This window comes from Nannobrachium achirus, assembly GCF_963921795.1.
Source record: "Nannobrachium achirus genome assembly, chromosome: 17".
In the NCBI taxonomy this organism is placed as follows: domain Eukaryota; kingdom Metazoa; phylum Chordata; class Actinopteri; order Myctophiformes; family Myctophidae; genus Nannobrachium; species Nannobrachium achirus.
The window spans coordinates 7,392,191-7,413,115 of record NC_137824.1 but is presented as its reverse complement, the minus strand read 5'-3'; the positions used below and the strand labels follow the sequence as shown (position 1 = coordinate 7,413,115).

Sequence of the window (20,925 nt, the reverse complement as noted above, 5' to 3'; positions counted from 1 at the left end):
GACTTAATCGTTTTACGGCCAATTCACAACAGTATAACGTAAGCCTGGAGTATTTTTCTTTCGTGTATCATCATTGCTAAGTCTCTAGTGTGTGTATTAAGGGGAGATATGAGTCGAAAAGGTGGATTTTAAAGCGATGGAAATAAGTTTTGCGTAATGCCCACTTTTGCTGCCGTTGTGGGCTGTATACTGTACACTGTTGTCGCGGCTTGGCCCGAATGGACAATAATGCTTTTTGTTGGTTCATAAAATCTCTTTCTTTAAAATGTGTTGATGTTCTCACAAGTCTGGCAATAGAAACCTGTGTGTGTGTGTTTCTAATAAGGTTGTACCTTCATGGAGGTATCTACATATGTGAGGTATACATACCGACAAAGAGGGTTTGAAATGAGGTATTGGTGCATGTGTCAACTTAATTAACAAACCCACTATGCATGCACGTAGCACATGCAAAAAAAGCGCAGTCCATCTGTAACCAGGTGTTGTTATTTCAATAAAACCATTGTTGGAAATTGGAAATAAGGCATTTAATGTATTTATTCTATATGTACTGTGCAGTGTGCATGCATGGATATGCTATTCATTATCTGGGTTAGGCAGGCAGTGGACATAAAGCAGAACAACTTTAAAAACGATTTAATGCAATTGTATTGTTGTAATAAGGTGAGTAATATTGATATGGAGGTATTCTACAATGTTATTGAATATTGAAGGTTTTCCTAATATCGCCCCGCCTTAAGAAAATAGATAAAAATTACCCTGACTCATTACACAACCATATGACTTTAATATGTGTCTAATATTAAGATAAGAGGTCAAACCTGCTTATTGTCGCTTTGGATTAAAATCTCTAAATGACTTTAATGTGTGTCTAATATTAAGATAAGAGGTATAGAGGTGTAGAAATATAAAACACAAAAAACACTAAATTAAAAGTTTTTTTAATGACTGTGTTCAAATATACAAACTCTGAAACCTGAATCAAATGTTATTGTAAAACATCATGTGTAAAAAAAGACCATTACTGCATCAAAAGTAATCAACAAACTATATCAAAACTGGTCAAACATTGAACAAAAAGTACACACATATATCTAGGTGTGCCCTGGGATCTTTTGGCTATGAAAAAAGCTTTAGAGAATATTCAAAGACAACACTAAACCTGTATGTCGTTCAAGGTAGTCTCTAGACTGGTGCTCCCTGGGTTTGTAGAAGTGTTTGTCTGAGGCAGCTCTTCAGCCAAGGCTTTCTCCATCACCTTCAGGACAGAGCTGCGGAAAACATCCCTGAAATTCTGACCCATGAACACGTAGAGCAGAGGGTTCAGGCAGCTGTTGAGGAGTGCCATGCCGGTGGCTATGGGGATCCCGAAGAGGAGCACCTCATTCAGTGTTAAACTGTACTCCACCATCTCATTCACAAAGTCAATCACAACCATGGTGTAATAGGGAGCCCAGCACAGGAAAAATGTGGTGATAACAGCTGCCATGATTTTGAAGGAGCGACCTGATTGGCCAGCCAGTGAACGATTATTCCTGAGTCGGTAGATGATGACAGAATAGCAGGAGACGATGACAGTGAAAGGGACCACGAATCCCATGAGGAGGTCAGTGAGGATCGTGGCCTTAGCTCTAAATGCCCACAACTGCTTCACTTCAGGTGTACTGTAGTTACCATTGGGTACATAGTTGTAATTGCAAAAGATGATGTCTTCATCATAGTCAGAGGGCTCTGTGTCCATAAAGATGAAGTCAGGGGAGCTGGGAGCCAAGGCCAGCACCCAGACACCCAGACTCACCCAAGACGCCTTCCTGACACTGCGGTGGTTCTGGGCCCACACTGGACACACAACACTCACACATCTGTCAACACTGATGACTACCAGGGTGAAGATGCTGGCACACATGTTTACGTAGAAAATGAGAGCGTTCATTTTGCACATGAATCTTCCAAAAGGCCAGTGGAGGTCCAGAGCTGTTTCTGTGATTCTCAGGGGCAGGAAGGCTGTGACGATGAAGTCGGCCACAGCGAGGTTGAGGTACCAGACGGTGTTGACGGTTTTCCTCATTTTGAAGCCTGTCACCCAGATGACAACACCGTTCCCCAACACGCCGAGCACAAAGACCAGGCTGAAAATGACCGCGGACATGATGGGGAGGGCTTTCACGTAGAGAGGATCAGGAGGTGGGGGCGGGGCAGTTGTGTTCATAATCTCCATCGTCCTAAAACCTAGCATAACAAAACAAAGTTATAAGATTTGTTTTAACACATATGTATTATTATTATTATTATTATTACCCTTAAACAATTGACCTAGCATCTGTAAACAACATGCTATCTAAAACAACATTCTGTATTTGTGGTCAAGAGAAATGCAAATGATCTATGTTACAAAAACATGAGGGGGGGGGGGGAGGAGAAAAATAGACACATCTAGGAGTGTCTCTTTTTCTGTCCTGTGTTTCATAAACGCTGGACTGCCATGACTGCCATGACATGAATTTACAGTGTGAGATGTCTGTCTGTCTGTCTGTCTGTCTGTCTGTCTGTCTGTCTGTCTGTCTGTCTGCCTGTCTGTCTACCGTTTCCTCAACACACAGAGAGCTGTGAAATCGTCGATAACCCTGCAGTGCCAGGCAAGCTCATAACGTGTCACATTTTCTGCTTGTATTCAAAACAGTTTACAGAATGGACATGGTATTTCTTTTTCGCAACTTTGTTCGAACTTTGTTCGAAGTACAGGCAGATTGATGTAGCAATGTACAATTTCGAATGGCTTGCTTGCACCAGGAAAATAGATTACTATATGATTTTTTGATGGCACTGCATGATCAGGGTTCTTTGGCATGCTGGCTTGTGGTGGACATGTTTGTATTTTTTTTGTTTGGCACGGACACAATGAGTGGACAATAATATTACCAGAAACACATAAAGAGATAACAGGTCTGTAACTCTGACAGTGTTCAAATGATCCCTTGCAGGTCCATTTGGTTCCATTTGTACACTCTCAGAGTTAAGGAGGTCCTTGCAAATAAAACATGTGTGAACCACTAGTACTGGTTGGACTCCTAATATGCGTTAGTGTGGTAGTAAATAAGTGTCACATATTCTGAAGAAAACCTGGAGACTTTGGAAATTGGGTATTTTGATCAAAATAAGAACATTATAACAGTGTGCAACAATAAGTCACATTTGTCAGTGTGCAGACATATTGACCCCTGTTCATGATGGAAACGACTAAAGTATTGACTGCATATACAGTTAAACACAAAGAATGTCAAGACCTAGAAGTTAAAGCTATACTGTGTAAGTTGCTCAACTAGTGGTCAGTAGCGGTATTGCTTTTTTTGGCCGTTTTTCGGCCGGAGTCGTCGCGGACCACCGCCGCGGACCACCGGAGCGGCGCCGCAAACCACCGCGACCGATAGTAATCCGTGGAGGCCGGGTAGAACGCATGGTAGAACGTAATTTTCTGGCCAGGATTTGTGGATTAAGAGGTTAAAATCCTTCACCATGGTAAACACTGTAGCCAAGCGGAGGCGCTTCCTGGAGACCAGAGCAGATAAGCTGTGATTGGCCGGTAGTGTACCATGTGTGCATGATCGGCGATGTGATTGGGCAACGTATACACAACGTATACAGATGATGCAGATTACGTCATTTTGGCGCGAAATCCCGCCCCTGTCACTGCTAAGAAGAAAACATATAAAGAGAAGGCTTCAGAAGCTGAAAATAACGGAGTGGGTGTTCTAAAACTTTAGCGATTTAACAGTTAGGACAATTTTAAGATTTGTTTTATAAAAAAAAGTTACATGGTACAACTTTAAAACATTGACAGTTCTTTAACGTTGCAAGGACATCATCTATTACTTAAGATCTACCACAGAAAAGTCACCACTAACAGTAGTTTCCAGGATGAATGAATTGTAACATTGAATCCTACCTGAACTCCTAAACGTCAGAGACAACCATCCTTCCAGTGTTTTACTCAGACAGGAATGAAGTCCATTCCAGTATTGAAAGAGGAAGAACCCTAAACATGACGTCCTGCTGTCTGAGGGTTTATCATGTGCCCGGACACAGTCTAACGTGTCCGTGGTAAAGTTGCTTGTAAATATTGGTAGTTGCTGGTTACGGTTATGTTCCGTTATGGGGTGTGTGGGGTGTGTGTGTGTGTGTGGGGGGGGGGGGGGCACTTATATTTGAGGTCAGCCTGGGGTACTACACAGGGTTAATAAGGCAAAAGTAGATGGGGAAAATAGGTGTTTGTTACTGTTTATATTAATAAATAATGCTCATTTTTTTTTGCTTGTGCACGCAGGGCTGGTCTGATGCAAATCCCAGGGCTGAAAATTGGTCCCACTCCGAGTCTGCACGAGGAAACTACGGTGTGGAAGTAGGCAGATATGACACCAGCAACCGCTTTAACCACTTAAACTAGGGTTAGGGTAACACTAGGAGGAATACTTTTTCTAAAAAAGTTTACACAGTTAAAATTTGGTTTTTATGTGGCCACACCCACCAGTTCATTAAGTATGCCTGGTTTTCATGGTGGGTGGTGACTCAGCTGAAGTTAGCCACACCCACAGTGTTGGGTGAATGATAGGGGAGGGGATGATTCTATGATGTAATTTTATCTGTGTTTTTGGATCTGCACTTTTGACCCACAAGGTGTCAGCCTCCAGGAAGAAACACCAAATACAAAGGGAATACATCATTAGATAGATAGATACCTTTATTATCCCATGGGGGGAAATCAGTTGCCCAGAGGCAGCACAGCAGTATAAGGTTATTTTCAAAGATACAGAGAAGTAAGAAAAAAGATAAAGAAAAGAAAATATAAAACAAGATCAGAGTACAGTAAGAGCAAGGTACGTCAAGAAAGGGAACGAATAACACACACACACACACACACACACACACACACACACACACACACACACACACACACACACACACACACACATATATATATATATATATATATATATATATATATACACACATAAAGTGTCCTTAGGCACACCTATCAAGATAGTACAGTGCCCCCAAATCAAAGTGACCATAACATTCAATGCTAGTTAGTGCAACAAGTATCTCACCCTCATGTCAAACACAAGCAAAAATACTCAAAACTACTAACACAACCTAATAGTGCAGAGTGTCCAAAGGTCAGTGCGATATAAAAACAACTAGAAAAAGAAAGAAACAAGAGAGGGTGACGCAGCAAGACGCAGAATAGCACCCTCCCTGGATGGTCCTTGGAGGTCAGAGTCAGTGCAACTAAAGTTCCAGTAAGAAAGGTAACCGTCATCCTAGGTTAGGAAGGTACTCTTCAATCGACCGTTGTGTGTCTCGTTGTACAGCTTGAGAGCAGCCGGTACAAAAGACTTTCCTAGTCTCTCGCATCTCCGTCCTAGGTAGGCAAAACGGTAATTTCCTATCTTTCTCCAGTAACTGAAGATCTCAAGATGGAGGGGGTGGGAGGAGATCTTCAAGATGGAGTCTAGCTTCTTAGCCGTTCGCAGTCTGGCTACTTCCTCCACCCCCTGCAAAGAGGACCCAACGACAGAGCCCGCTTTCTTCACCAGTCTATTTAGGTTAAGGGTGTCACCCGCTCTGTTGTTGCCACCCCAGCAGGTTATTCCAAAAAAGAGGACACTTGCCATGACAGACTGGTAGAACATCTGTAGCATCCTATTGCACACGCCAAACGATCTCAGTCTTCTCAGGAAGAACAGTCTGCTTTTCCCCTTGCTGTGAATCGCCTCCGCGTTGTCCGACCAGTCCAGTGAACTGTTCAGGTGCACTCCTAGGAATTTGTAGTTGTCCACAACCTCCACCACCTCTCCATTAATGGTGCTTGGCACCGGGGGAACTCTCTTGGAAGTGCGGAAGTCCACCACCATCTCCTTGGTCTTGCTCGCGTTGAGCCTGAGGTGGTTGGCCTCGCTCCACTGCACAAAGTCCTTAACCACACCTGATCATAACAACCACACCAGGGGGTCTAATGAAGTACTGTCAACCTCCTAGACACATAAAAACCAGAAAAAGTACAACACTATGGCACCACCTCTTTAACTAATTAATTTGCCCCGTGTCCCGGCCCCGTGATCATTTACCGAACTCGCTTTGTCCCTTCGGATCCGTCGCACTATGTATTGTTGTTGCCTCTCTGAACAGCCAATCAGCTGATTTCTTTGCTGTCACATGATTCACTGAAGCACATGGCTACCCAGACTAGCTATGTGCTACTAGTCTTTCATAGCTTGTAAGACCCTCATGCCTGAATGTCAGTCTCCAGGTTCTCCTCGAGTCCACTAGGACAGTGGTTCTAAATGTTTTCATTTGCAAGGACCCCCATAACTCTGAGAGTTCCATTTGTACACACTAAGAGTTACAGACCTGTGATGGTCATTTATGGCTCTTTATTTATCTTGTACACTGCTTTACCCCTTATCCCCTAAACCTTTTTTTTTTTTTTTTTAAATAGTTCAAATAGACGATCTACAAGGTAACACAACGTGTGGATGTAGATTGGCTGGTTGAACTATTTTAAAATGTAAAACATGGCTAATATAAGTTTAGGGATAAGGGTTGAGGCACATTTTTGAACATTTATTTCAAAGTGGGAATAAAACAAGTATAAATACTGGAGCAGCTGATCAGTATCAGTACAACCAAATCACCTTGAAGAATAGTAAACTGGCTGCATTAATCTTTGTAGACAGAACTAGACTTCCTTTTCTCAGCATCCGGGGCTTCTGCCTCTGACATGGAACAGGTTTTCCACCACGTGCATGATTAAACCAGCATGGTGGTGAGGCTGACCACAGCTTAGCTGACTCCTCACAAACAACTTGGCTGGAGAGAAGTGAAAGAGGAATAACCCTAGAAATGCAGAAATACTGCACAACTAGGACAGTAACTACAGTATATCAATCTTTATCGTATCAAATAACAAGATCTCAAGGTCAGACTCCACCTCAGCCTGTAGGGGTTGACCTATCCTAGACCACCATGCAGTGAAAAGATAAAAAAGGAATATGTGTTAGACTCTACATTCTATGATCCTATAGTTTACTGAAACGCTATACGCTGTCTCTCTGCATTCTATGATCCTATAGTTTACTGAGACACTACGCTGTCTCTCTGCATTCTATGATCCTATAGTTTACTGAGACGCTACGCTGTCTCTCTGCATTCTATGATCCTATAGTTTACTGAGACGCCACGCTGTCTCTGCATTCTATGATCCTATAGTTTACTGAGACACTACACTATGCATTTAATGTATGTTTGCCTGGCTTGTTTGTACACTTTGTACTTATTGTTACCCTCATGTAGAACAATAATTTCATGAATATTGTGCTGTACGCTCATATTCTCACAGCCTTCTCCAAATACATTTTCAACCTTATCTTTATAAAATTGGTCCATAATAATGCTCATTGCATAAGATGGCACCATTTCAATCTACTCGCTCTGTGTCTCATTGGTGGGCTGTGGACAGTTCCTAAACCCGCCAACCAATGACATCATCAGGGGGAATTCCAAGTGTAGCAGGATATGCATGGGATTCGTGGTCCCTTTCACTATCATCGTCTCCTGCTATTTTGTCATCATCTACCGGTTCTGGAATAATCGTTCACTGGCCGGCCAATCAGGTCGCTCCTTCAAAATCATGACAGCTGTTATCACCACGTTTGTCCTGTGCTGGGCTCCCTATCACATCATGAATCTGATTGGCTTTGTGAATGACCTGCTGGTGTTCAGTAGAACGCTGACTGAGGCGCACTTCCTCTGGATCCCCATAGCCACCGCCCTGGCACTCCTCAACAGCTGCCTGAACCCTCTGCTCTACGTGTTCATGGGTCACAATTTCAGGGATGTTTTCCGCAGCTCTGTCCTGAAGGTGATGGAGAAGGTCTTCGCTGAAGAGCTGCCTCAGACCAACACTTCTACAAACCCAGAGAGAACCCGTCTGCAGACTGCCTTGAATGACACACAGGTTTAGAGTTGTCTTTGAATATTCTCTAAAGCAGTGTTTCTCAACCTTTTTTCATAGCCAAAAGATCCCAGGGCACACCTAGATATACGGTGTGTACCTTTTGGCCAATGTTTGACCAGTTTTTATATAGTTTATTGATTACTTTTGATGCAGTAATGGTCTGTTTTCTTTCTTGAAGTATTAAACAGGTCTTAAAAGTCCTAACAGTAAATTGTGACTTCACTGTCATCATGAATGTATGAATGTTAGCTCTGTTGGGTGTGTGAGAGCATTGCACAACTACTCGTTGCTACATGTACATCCTCTGTGTGTGTGTGTGTGTGTGTGTGTGTGTGTGTGTGTGTGTGTGTGTGTGTGTGTGTGTGTGTGTGTGTGTGTGTGTGTGTGTGTGTGTGTGTGTGTGTGCGTGCGTGCGTGCGTGCGTGCGTGCGTGTGTGTGTGTGTGAGAATTTAGCACATGCAAAAAAGCAGTCCATCTGTAACCAGGTGTGGTTATTTCAATAAAACCATTGTTGGAAAATGGAAATAAGGCATTTACTTTCTTTATTATATGTGTACTGTGCAGTGTGCTGTGCATGCATGGATATGCTATTCATTATCTGGGTTAGGCAGGCAGTGGACCTAAAGCAGAAAACATTATGAATGAATAAAAATGAAATAAAAACTAAGCTATGATGACTCTAACTAAGACTAAATCGACACATTCTTCAACAAATGCTTCAACAAATAAAAACTAGACTAGATGTTAGGGAGGAACTATTATTGGTACTGTACTGCTCTTGTCTTTGTTTTTGTTTTTTTCCCCTCTTATCTATCTTTTCTTACGTCTCTGTAACTTTGTAAATAACTGTATACTGCTGTGCTTCTACTGGACAACTGAATTTCCCCCTTGGGATAATAAAGGTATCTATCTATCTATCTATCTATCTATCTATCTATCTATCTATACTAGTGGAGAAGAAATCCAGTAGAACTGAAAGACAAGTCATTTTATGTTTCGTTGCACTCTGAAAATAGCAGATCTGCAAGCTCACAAGGTGTCTTTTTTGGGTGAACTATCCCTTTAAAGAAGGAATAGTTTCCATGAGTTTATAGATTAAATGTCTTATGTTGGATAAATGTGTGAATAATGAGCTTGAATTTAAGTATGTAAGTGTGTAAGTGTGAACCTCAAGTAGAACCCTATATGTGAGCGTATTTATTAGACAGTATCTATTAGGGGTGAGCCAAGATATTGCCATGTATCACGATGCTCCCTCTCATGATAAATACATTGATAGATGCTGGTAAATATGGATATTTTATTCCCCGGGTCGCTGCAGAGTGCAGTACTTCATGCTGCCTGTCCTGTCCTGTCTGGACTCTTTATTTGCACCAGATATTTTAGAGACGGTTATTTTATAGGTTGCAGTCAGTGTTTTACTGTGAGGAGGAGGAACTACAGTATGCATCCACTTTTTTTTTTACATTGTGCTAGGCTCATTTTTTGCGCAACAATATTTTTCAGTTAGCCTACAGATATGGTCATATTGTTGATGACATTTCTTAGAATATTTATCGAGTATTGCAGATATCGTGCAGTGGTGTAAAAAGTACTTACATTCTTTACTTAAGTAAAAGTATCAATGCTGCAATTATAGATGTACTCTGTTACAAGTAGAAGTCCGGTATTCATCATTTACTTGAGCAAAAGTACAAAAGTATTGGTGTCAAAATGCATTAAAAGTACCAAAAGTAAAAGTACTCAAGTACTTCAAGTTTTCAAATGTATAAAAATCTTTTGAAAATAGCCGATCTACCAGCCCACAATGGGTCACATCGCCACACATTGTGAGCTTGTAGATCGGCTATTTTCAAATGGCCAAAATGCATACGGCTGAAGTGGTTAATGTATGTTTTGTAATAATAATCAAAATCTACAAAGTAACTAAAGTTTTGAAATAATTGTAGTGGAGTAAAAGTACAATATTTCGATCGGAGATGTAGTGGAGTAGAAGTAAAAGTATTGGAAATTGGAATTACTCAAGTAAAGTACAAATACCTTAAGTACAGTACTTAAGTAAATGTACTTTAATACAGTAGTTACTTTACACCACTGATATCGTGTACCGTATTATTATTGTTATCGAGGGCCACATATGGTACAGTGAGCGACCCATATCGTCCCAGCACTAGTATCTATGCGTCTATGTGTACATATGTATTTATAAATACATATAATACTAAAGAAATGAAAGTATGGATGTAAGCTCTGTTGGGTGTGTGAGAGCATTGCACAACTACTCGTTGCTACATGCACATCCTCTGTGTCTTGTGTGTGTGTGTGTGTGTGTGTGTGTGTGTGTGTGTGTGTGTGTGCGTGCGTGCGTGCGTGCGTGCGTGCGTGCGTGCGTGCGTGCGTGCGTGCGTGCGTGCGTGCGTGCGTGCGCGCGCGCGTGTGAGTGTGTGACTTTAATTACGTACAAGGTATACATACCGACATTGAAATGAGGTATTGGTGTATGTGTCAAATGAATTAACAGACACACTATGCATGCACGTAGCACAAGCAGTCCATGTGTACTGTGCAGTGTGCATGCATGGATATGCTGGGTTAGGCAGGCAGTGGACCTAATGCAGAAAAAACATTAAAAACTATATAATGCAATTGTTTTGACTAATATCGATATTGAGGTATTCAACAATGTTATCGAATATCGAAGGTTTTCCTAATATCGCCCATCCTTAAGAAAAGAGATAAAAAGTACCCTGACTCATTACACAACTATATGACTTTAATATGTGTCTAATATTAAGATAAGAGGTAATAATGACTTTAATGTGTGTCTAATATTAAGATAAGAGGTATAGAGGTGTAGAAATATACTTCACAAACAAACACTAAAATAAAAGGTGTTTTATGACTATGTGTTCAATTACTGTACAAACTCTGAAACCTGAATCAAGAATCAACTTTATTGTAAAATATAGATAAACTTAGAAGAAGCGCTACGTGGAACTGTAGTGTAGACAGGTACTCTTTGGAGAGGGTACACAGATAAGAGGACAAACAATATAGTTCCATTCCATTATAAGAAGATGTGTAGGGATGAGGTGGGGGACTTAGACAAGATCCAAGGCAACTCTGTTACTTGCAAGTAGAAAACTATTTTATTAGATCATGTGGCAGCAGGATTGATGATCTAATAAAATAGTTTTCTACTTGCAAGTAACAGAGTTGCCTTGGATCTTGCCTAAGTCCCCCACCTCATCCCTACACATCTTCTTATAATGGAATGGAACTAGATTTTGTTGTCCTTTTATTGTAAAATAACTGTTTAACATCATGTGTAAAGAAGTTGCTGAAATACATATTTCTTCATAAGCTCCATTTTTCTTTTGCATTATTCATAAAGGGAGAGAAAATAAAAGGAGGGAGAGCAGGGAGAACAATAAGAAGTCAAACATTAAAGATGAACATCAAAGAGAACTTAAAAAAAACAAATACTGTTCCTCATAACTGTTCAACATATTTGAAACAGTATGGCATTTCTTCGATTTCATGGAACAACTGGAAAAATCTTTGAATTTTGTAAAAAAAAAAAAGAAAAAGAAACATTTAGCCTTTTTTGGGAATGTGTTTTGAAAATATTTAGATTTATTATCAAAAAACAAGGGATCCATTCAAATGTGTCCGCGACCCACAAATGGGTCCCGCTTTAAAGAATATTCAAAGACAACTCTAAACCTGTGTGTCATTCAAGGCATTCTGCAGACGGGTTCTCTCTGGATTTGTAGAAGAGTTGGTCTGAGGAAGCTCTTCAGCGAAGACCTTCTCCATCACCTTCAGGACAGAGCTGCGGAAAACATCCCTGAAATTCTGACCCATGAACACGTAGAGCAGAGGGTTCAGGCAGCTGTTGAGGAGTGCCAGGCCGACGGTTATGGGGATCCCGAAGAAGAGCACATCAGCCAGTGTTCTGCTGAACTCTGTCGCCAGGACATTCACAAAGTCAATCACAACCATGATGTGTAAGGGAGCCCAGCACAGGAAAAATGTGGTGATAACAGCTGCCATGATTTTGAAGGAGCGACCTGATTGGCCGGCCAGTGAACGATTATTCCTGAGCCGGTAGATGATGACAGAATAGCAGGAGACGATGACAGTGAAAGGGACCACGAATCCCATGAGGATGAGAGTGATGTCATGGGCCCCAGCTCTAAATGACCCCAACTGATTCACTTCAGCTGTACTGTAGTTACCGGTGGGTACAAAGTTGTATTTGCAAAAGATGATGTCTTCATCATAGTCAGAGGGCTCTGTGTCCGTAAAGATGAACATATGGAAGCTGAGAGCCAGGGCCAGCACCCAGACTCCCAGACTCACCCAAGACGCCTTCCTGACACTGCGGTGGTTCTGGGCCCACACTGGACACACCACGCTTACACATCTGTCAACACTGATGAACACCAGGGTGAAGATGCTGGCATACATGTTCACGTAGAAAACCACAACGTCCATTTTGCACATGAATGTTCCAAAAGGCCAGTGGTTGTCCAGAGCTTTGTATGTGATTTGCAGGGGCAGGAAGGCTGTGACGACGAAGTCGGCCACAGCGAGGTTGAGGTACCAAACGGTGTTGACGGTTTTCTTCATTTTGAAGCCCGTCACCCAGACGACAACACCGTTCCCCAACACGCCAAGCACAAAGACCAGGCTGTAAATGACCGCGGACGCGATGGGGAGGGCTTTCACGTAGAGAGCAACAGGAGGTGGGGGCGGGGCAGTTGTGTTCATAATCTCCATCGTCCTAAAACCTAGCATAACAAAACAAAGGTATATGATTTGTTTTAACACACCATGTATTATTATTATTATTATTATTATTATTAAGTGTGCCTGCTATGCAATAGCAAAACACTTATTGTAATCCGCCATACTTAATAATAATAATAATAATAATAATAATGATCCCACAAATTTCGGCACGTAATAAGTGCCGCACAATTTACGCCACCGCCGCAATATATACATCAAAACGTGCGGCTCGGCCGGGAATGGTGTGCTATTACTTTTCTTTCCGATCCGCGTTACCATTGCGACGTAATTCGCAAAAAACAACGCCAAAAAACCCCATTCACTTAGAATGGGGGAAATTTCGGCACGTAATAACTGCCGCACGATTTACGCCACCGCCGCAATATATACATCAAAACGTGCGGCTCGGCCGGGAATGGTGTGCTATTACTTTTCTTTCCGATCCGCGTTACCATTGCGACGTAATTCGCAAAAAACGACGCCCAAAAACCCCATTGACTTAGAATGGGGGACTCCGAAAAAAAAACAGAAACTTTGGCGCCACATAACTCTGCCATTCTTTTGCCTAGCAACGTGATTTAAACTTTAAAATGCACACACAACTTTGGTCTTTTTCCGGCCAATAGGGATGATTGATTAAGCCCCGCCCCCTCTGTAACAGGAAGTGTCCTTCGCCAAACAGGAAGTGCCTCTATAACTCATGAACCGTTTGTCGTACAGACTCGCGGCTGGTGTCATTTTTCTCAATTTTTTTTTCTCAAATTTTTTTTTTTCTCAAATTTTTTTTTCTCAATTTTTTTTTTCTCAAATTTTTTTTTTCTCAAATTTTTTTTCTCAAACATTTTTTTTCTCAAAAATTTTTTTTCTCAAAATTTTTTTTTCTCAAATTTTTTTTTCTCAATTTTTTTTTCTCAAATTTTTTTTTCTCAAATTTTTTTTTCTCAAATTTTTTTTTCTAAAACAATTTTTTTTCTCAAATTTTTTTTTCTAAAAAATTTTTTTTTTCCTCAAATTTTTTTTTCTCAATTTTTTTTTCTCAATTTTTTTTTTCTCAATTTTTTTTTTCTAAAAAATTTTTTTTTTCCTCAAATTTTATTTTTCTCAAATTTTTTTTTTCTCAATTTTTTTTTCAAAATTTTTTTTCTCATTTTTTTTTTCTCACAATATTTTTTTTCTCACAATTTTTTTTTCTCAAAACATTTTTTTTTCTCAAATTTTTTTTTCTCAATTTTTTTTTCAGGAAGTGCCCCTCACCAAACAGGAAGTGACCCGTTTTCTCGTGAACCGTTTGTCGTACAGACATGTGGGTGGTGTCATATGAAGAACAATAATGTTAAAGTTTATGCACAAAAATGCTAATGTTAATAACGCTAATGCTAACACCAACCGCTACACAAGGTTGCACAGACTTAGCGAGCTGCAGGCACACTTAAAATTTCTTAGAAATTTTCTTTTCTAGTTACCATTATTATTATTACCCGTAGTAGTAGTAGTAGTTCACTGACAAATAAATAAAAGCATTCCTTTTAATAATACCAATTTGTATTGTGTTTTATATCATTTTTATCGTTGATTCGTCACCTTTACAATGAGGTACAGCTTGTAAGCATCGGCATGAGCTAGACAGCCAAACGTGTGGGTAGCGCCAACAAAAGTTTTGCCAATATGGCTTGCAATACTGGTTCTGCTGGCATTTACTCTTGTTTTTGGCTTCCCTGACACTGAGCTTAAAATTAACAAAGTGTAAAAATATATGTAGTTTTTTATATTCCTTATTACTGTGGGAGAGTGCAATCATTCAATGAACCAAGCAAAAAGGTGAACAGCAAAAGAACAGTATTGCAGGCCTGCCAGGCAATGTTGACCTTTTTTGGAGGGGCGCTCCACACGTTTGGCTGTGTTGCTCATTCCACAAATGCCCGATCCTTAAAGGCTGTTCCTTGTTGTAAAGGTGACAATTCAACGATAACAATGATATCAAACACAATACCATTTGGCATAATTAAAAGGGAGACATAATAGACCGAATGTTGGCACATTTTGGGTCGGCGCTACCCACACATTTGGCTGTGCATGGTGCTCATTCCATGAAAGCCTGATGCTTAAGCTGTACCTCGTTGTAAAGGTGACTAATCAACGATTATTATTTTTATGAAATTATATGAAACACTATACAAATTGGTATTATTAAAGGGGAGATATAATGGACTGAAGTCAAGTTTCCTTTCTTTTTGTGCTGAGTATATAATGGTGTTCTAAATCCTAAAATAGGGCCTATGTTTAAATGATAGAATTATAAAAATTATATACTTTGTCAAAAACTTAGAAGCTGGCTGACAAGTTTTGAAAAATCCTGCAAGTGTATGAAAACCCTTTTTTATTTAAAACACAAATCTACTCTTCAGAGCACAAAAACATCTGAGAACTACTGATCATTGAGAAGGCATTTCCTAGAATCCGCCTCAAGTTTTAATGTGTTCAATAGCTCTGTATAATCTAGATCAGTGGTTCTCAACCTTTTCAGGCCGCAACCCCCGAAATATTCATATTTGAACTGGGACCCCCAAAATAATCATAGTTTAACTGGGGACCCCCCCCACCCTGACCCTGACCCTGAGTTGAGGCATTACATTTTGTATAACATGGTTCTATTGTGAAAATATTTTCACAATTTCTGGCCAATGTTTAATTTGTCATTTTAGAGGTATTAAAAAGTCCTTCAATTGTCACTTTAGAAATGTGCAGATACCCTCTATGCACTTAAACTTTATGTTGGTTTGTTCACTGTTGAGTGAGAAAACAACATTGCACATTAAGTTAAGGGGGTCCCGACCCACAGGTTGAGAACCACTGTTCTAGATCGCACGTCTATATAATAAAGAAAATACAATAAAAACACCTGTTTTCAGAGCATTGAAGGATAGAGATGGGATTTATGGTTCTTTGAAGTGAGCCGGATCTCTGGGATCCGTTCCTTTCAAAGAACCGTTCAAAAGACTGGCTCATTCTAGTTACTTTGTAGATTTTGATTATAATTACAAATAACTTCAACCATATGTACATTTATTTCGAACATATACAGGTACATACCTGCCATTTGAAAATAGCCGATCTACAAGCTCACAATGCGTTGCGTTGCGACGCATTGTGACCTTGTAGATCTGCTATTTTCAAATGATTTTTCTACATTTTACTCATTGGAAAACCTGTGAAACAGGACATTCTGCATAATGAGTAAGTTCTAATATTGGTACTTTAAGAATATTTTGATACAAATACTTTTATTTTTTTAACTTTTAACTCAAGTACATTAACATTCCAAACTTCTACTTGATTGCAGTATTGATATGTTTACTTAAGTAAAGAAATTGAGTACTTTTCCCACAACTGTTCATTAGAAAGGAACGGCTCCCTACTGTGATTCAATCAACAGAAACAGTTCAAAAGACTTGATTTGTTCGTGAACGTCCCACCTCTAGTTGAAGAGTCTTGGTGTTCAGAGAGATGAAGAGTCTTGGTGTTCAGAGAGTTGAAGAGTCTTGGTGTTCAGAGAGATGAAGAGTCTTGGTGAACAGAGAGTTGAACAGATGTCAGTCAGAGAACAGTGTTGTTCAGTGTGAGCTCAGTGATCTCTGAGCAGACTCTTAATGTACATGGATGTTGTCATGTCCTTGTTGTTGAGCACAAAGCTCTACATGTTGTAACTCTGTTCTTCACATATATGAGTCATTCTGTACCACATCACTGTGACTCACTGTCACTCTGTGCCACATCACTGCTCTGAAGTTGACTGCATGGCAAAGCGAAAGTTGATCACATGCCAAAGTTCACCGCCGCGTGAACATGGATCAGGATCCCCAGCTGGATACATACATGTATCTTTATTAATAAAGGATAAAATAAAAAAGTCCATATATGGGCATTCCCAGATGCAAAATCCCTGTATGCCCATGTATGGGGATTTCTGATGTCATCAATCCCTGGCCCTAGCTAGCCCAAAAGCCTGCTTTACTCTGATGTACACCCTACCTTCCCAGATGATGCCCTATTGGGTACACACTTATGTCCAAATATGGAGATCCCAAGGTATCAAACCTAGGCTTGGCTTTACTAATTAACATACGTTTTATAGGCATCAAACCAAGGCCCTAACTCACCAAGGTCATAAATCCCAGGCCGTAAATGAGAATGGTATGCCCATATATGGAGATCCACAGGCATCAAACCAAGGCCCTAACAGTTAGGGCCTTGGTTTTGCTGCAATGTTTTCATCTTTATCATCACCTGTTGTTGGTGGCTCCTCCTGAGACGGTTGTTCTTGGCCTGCAGTTGTTGACAGGGGCGGGTCCACGGTCACGGGTCCTGCTGCCTTTGGTGTAGCGGTGCTGCTGCTGGATATGCTGCTGTCTTGTGCGAGCAGCTCAGGCCTGGCTGCTGGCGGCGGTGGTGGTGGTCCAGCTGGTGGCTCCAGTGTGGTCTTGGCGGCGGGGAAAAACAGAGTCCTCTGAATGAATTTCTTCTTTGCTGGAGGTGCCATGATGTTGTCGTTGTAACAGCCAACACACGAGTGTTTTTCAGGCTATCAGGGTGCCCATTTTATACAGTAACTTGTATGTGAATACAAAGCCATCACATTTGCATTTATATGGCTGTGCGCTCCGAGCGCCCTGGTTGGCTGAAACAATCTATTGTTGTAGGCCTAGGCCAGGGAAGCACAGGTAGGCTAAATGTATTTTATAATTCATAGTTTGCTAACATTTTAAACTTTAAAATGTTAGCATTTTAGCTCTTAATCAATCCAGAGTTACTTACAATAAGGTAATCATCATCATCATCATTATAATGGAACTATAACGAAATATTAGGCATATCTAAGAAAGACAGGTAGACCAAACATTGTAGGCCTATTCATGTTATTGTTCAGTGAATAAAATAGCAAAACAAACACATATAAAATGGAGACATGTAGTACACTGTACATATAGTCTATATATTTAACAAAACAAAAAATGACAAGGCAGTGCAGTATAGGTATCGGGTTTGATTGAATACTTTATTTATTAGAAGGAAAAGGTATAGTTCACTGCATGGTATAATTAAGGCCAACTAAATACAAGGATACTGATAAGTCTTTGTGCATCTTTCAATTGTGGTCTTTTTTAAAACTTAAGAACACAAAACAATGTTGTCTTTGGAATGGTTTCTGACTGCATAGTAGTAGCCAGTAGCCTGCCCTATGCAGAAACCATTTCAAAGACAAACAAACATATAAAATGGACACATACATAGGCCTACAGATATACAAAATGAGTCATAGCACTGTTCACACAATGCTTTACCCCCTCCAACTGTATAGCATGTTTTTTCAATACTGTTTTTATAGTATTACTATTTTGACTTGCTTTGTCAATGTAAACGTATGTTTTCTTGAATTGGTAGGCCTATAACTATAATTTACTATAATTGACAAGAAAGTGTTGAGAAAACACATTAAACACAGGTCTATGTCAGCTATACAGGAGATGTTTAGGAATGTGAGGAATTTAACAGATATGTCGTCTGCCCATACTTATGAGTGGATGCAAATGCGAGTCTTTGTTCACCGTCGGCCGACAATTAGCGACAATTAGCACCCTTAATTCGGTTTCGGTGTGCGGGCTATTAGCACCCTCAGCCTTCGTTTCGATGTGTGGGGAGGGGAGGAGCGTTTCTATATGCAAGGAAAATAGACATTTTTATAAATCTTATCCAGCCAGGCCCTGTCTGGTCAGCACTCTGCCCCGTGAGAGCCATCTCACCTCTGTGTGGAAAAGCAACACACATCCATTCCACACTCACACTGTCGATTTTCCGCTATGAAAATGTTTCTATAAAAATGTTTTCCAGGCGTTTTTCTTTTCTTTTTTTTTTTTTTTTTACCCATTTTTTATTTTTTTTACCAAGAATTCTGGCGACCCCCCGAAAATTTTTGGCGACCCCCCTGGGGGTCGCGACCCACAGGTTGAGAACCACTGCCCTAACTCACCAAGGCCCTGCTTGGCATTACTTACGTACGTTTTATGCCCATATATGGAGATTCCTATATTGTCAATATTAAGGACATTATTAAGGATATTATGTTATCAATATTAAGGACATATATGGGAATGCACATATTTGGTAATGTCCATATATGGGCATGTTTTGACATAACATAACTATCATGAAGGGGTCTCCATATATGAGTAACTGGTCCCATATACATCACTGGCCAGATGGCCAAGAATTGGCGTGACCTCGAGGTCGCATGTCACCCTGAGGTCGCAAGTCACCCTGAGGTGTCTTACTAGTATTAATATCTAGCGTAATGACACATCATTGATAATGTACAGCTTGTATGGTACAGCTCATTCCAGAGGCCTTGAAGCCACACAGTATAACTCTAGTGTCTGACCATTCTTCTTGGCAGAACTACCTTACCACTGCCCAGAGTGTTAATTGTACTTCTGTCCATGATATCATGTTACATAAACTTGAACACCACCACCTAATATAATATAATTGTCTTGTCTCCTCATTTTCTCGTGATTATTGATTGATCTTAATTCCACCACAGCTCCCTAACTGGGAGATAAGCGACGTCAGGTCACATGTGTATACACAGTATTTTCCCTTTTGGACATGACCGCAGCAATGTTGTAACTCCTCACAACTGCAAACGGGGATTTCCATGTTGCAAGTGGTAGCAGTTGGTGCGGTCTGGCCTTAAAGTTGTAGTTCACCCCCAAAATCAGAGTTGAGTTCAATAATGTATTATATTTTGTATTTGTTGCATTCCTAAGACAAACATGTCATTATAGTAAATGTACCTCCATTGATTCCGGAAGGCAAAGCTCTCTGTCTACCGAGCAATCTTCGTTCCTACTCTCACCTATGGTCATGAAGTGTGGGTCATGACCGAAAGTATAAGGTCACGGGTGCAAGCGGACGAAATGGGTTTCCTCAGACGGGTGGCTGGTATCTCCCTTAGAGATAGGGTGAGAAGTTAAGTCACCCGAGAGAGACTTGGAGTAGAACCGCTGCTCCTACACTTGGAAAGGAGTCAGCTTAGGTGGTTCGGGCATCTAGTACGGATGCCCCCCGAGCGCCTTCCTAGGAAGGTCCTCGATGCGCGTCCCACTGGGAGGAGACCCCTTGGAAGACCAAAGACTAGATGGAAGGATTATATCTCCAGACTGGCCTGGGAACGCCTCGGTATAATCCCTGAGGGAGTGGAGGAAGTTGCTCAGGATAAGGAAATCTGGAGGTCTCAGTTGGAACTGTTACCCCCGCGACCCGATTCCGGATAAGCGGTTGAAGATGGATGGATGGATGGATGGACCCAAATGCATAATCAGTGGGGCTACATTTATTGTAATCAAATTATCGTCTTAGGAATTCAACTAATTATTGAACTCAAGTCTCCATGGCGTGAGTAATCTATAGGATAACATTTTGGGGGTGAACTATTCCTTTAATTATGTCATACTCTCCACCCCCATAAGACTCACAGAAACACACAAAAACATGACTTGTTTTGCAATATAATAACTAAAACTAAGACTAAAACTTAATATATTTACTATTTTGATAACAAATAAAAAATAGACTAAAATGTTAGGGAGGGACTAGTGGAGAAGAGATCCAGTAGAATTAAATGTTAGGGAGGGACTAGTGGAGAAGAGATCCAGTAGAACTAAATGTTAGGGAGGGACTAGTGGAGAAGAGATCCAGTAGAACTAAATGTTAGGGAGGGACTAGTGGAGAAGAGATCCAGTAGAACTAAATGTTAGGGAGGGACTAGTGGAGAAGAGATCCAGTAGAACTAAATGTTAGGGAGGGACTAGTGGAGAAGAGATCCAGTAGAACTAAATGTTAGGGAGGGACTAGTGGAGAAGAGATCCAGTAGAACTAAATGTTAGGGAGGGACTAGTGGAGAAGAGATCCAGTAGAACTGAACAACAATCATTTCATGTGTGGTTGTGCTCGGGTGTTCTGCTCTGAGAACAGTGCTACCGGGTTAAGGTGCCGGCTACATGAAGCTGGATATTTCTGAATCTAGACATTTTTTTGGTGCTGTTGGGGCTTGCAGCCACAC

At 40.7% G+C, this 20,925-nt stretch overlaps 2 protein-coding genes across 2 annotated transcripts; both read right to left on the bottom strand.

The window, feature by feature from the left end:
* Positions 1 to 1,156: 1,156 nt before the first annotated feature.
* On the bottom strand, positions 1,157 to 2,218 carry LOC308302215 (chemerin-like receptor 1; the record flags this gene model as incomplete). Its single annotated transcript, XM_080746473.1, has 1 exon — positions 1,157 to 2,218. The coding sequence occupies one exon, from the start codon at positions 2,216 to 2,218 to the stop codon at positions 1,157 to 1,159; it is 1,062 nt and encodes a 353-aa protein (XP_080602599.1).
* Positions 2,219 to 11,732: 9,514 nt separating this feature from the next.
* On the bottom strand, positions 11,733 to 12,797 carry LOC308302214 (chemerin-like receptor 1; the record flags this gene model as incomplete). Its single annotated transcript, XM_080746472.1, has 1 exon — positions 11,733 to 12,797. One exon carries the CDS (start codon positions 12,795 to 12,797, stop codon positions 11,733 to 11,735), a length of 1,065 nt encoding a protein of 354 aa, XP_080602598.1.
* Between the last annotated feature and the right edge of the window lie 8,128 nt (positions 12,798 to 20,925).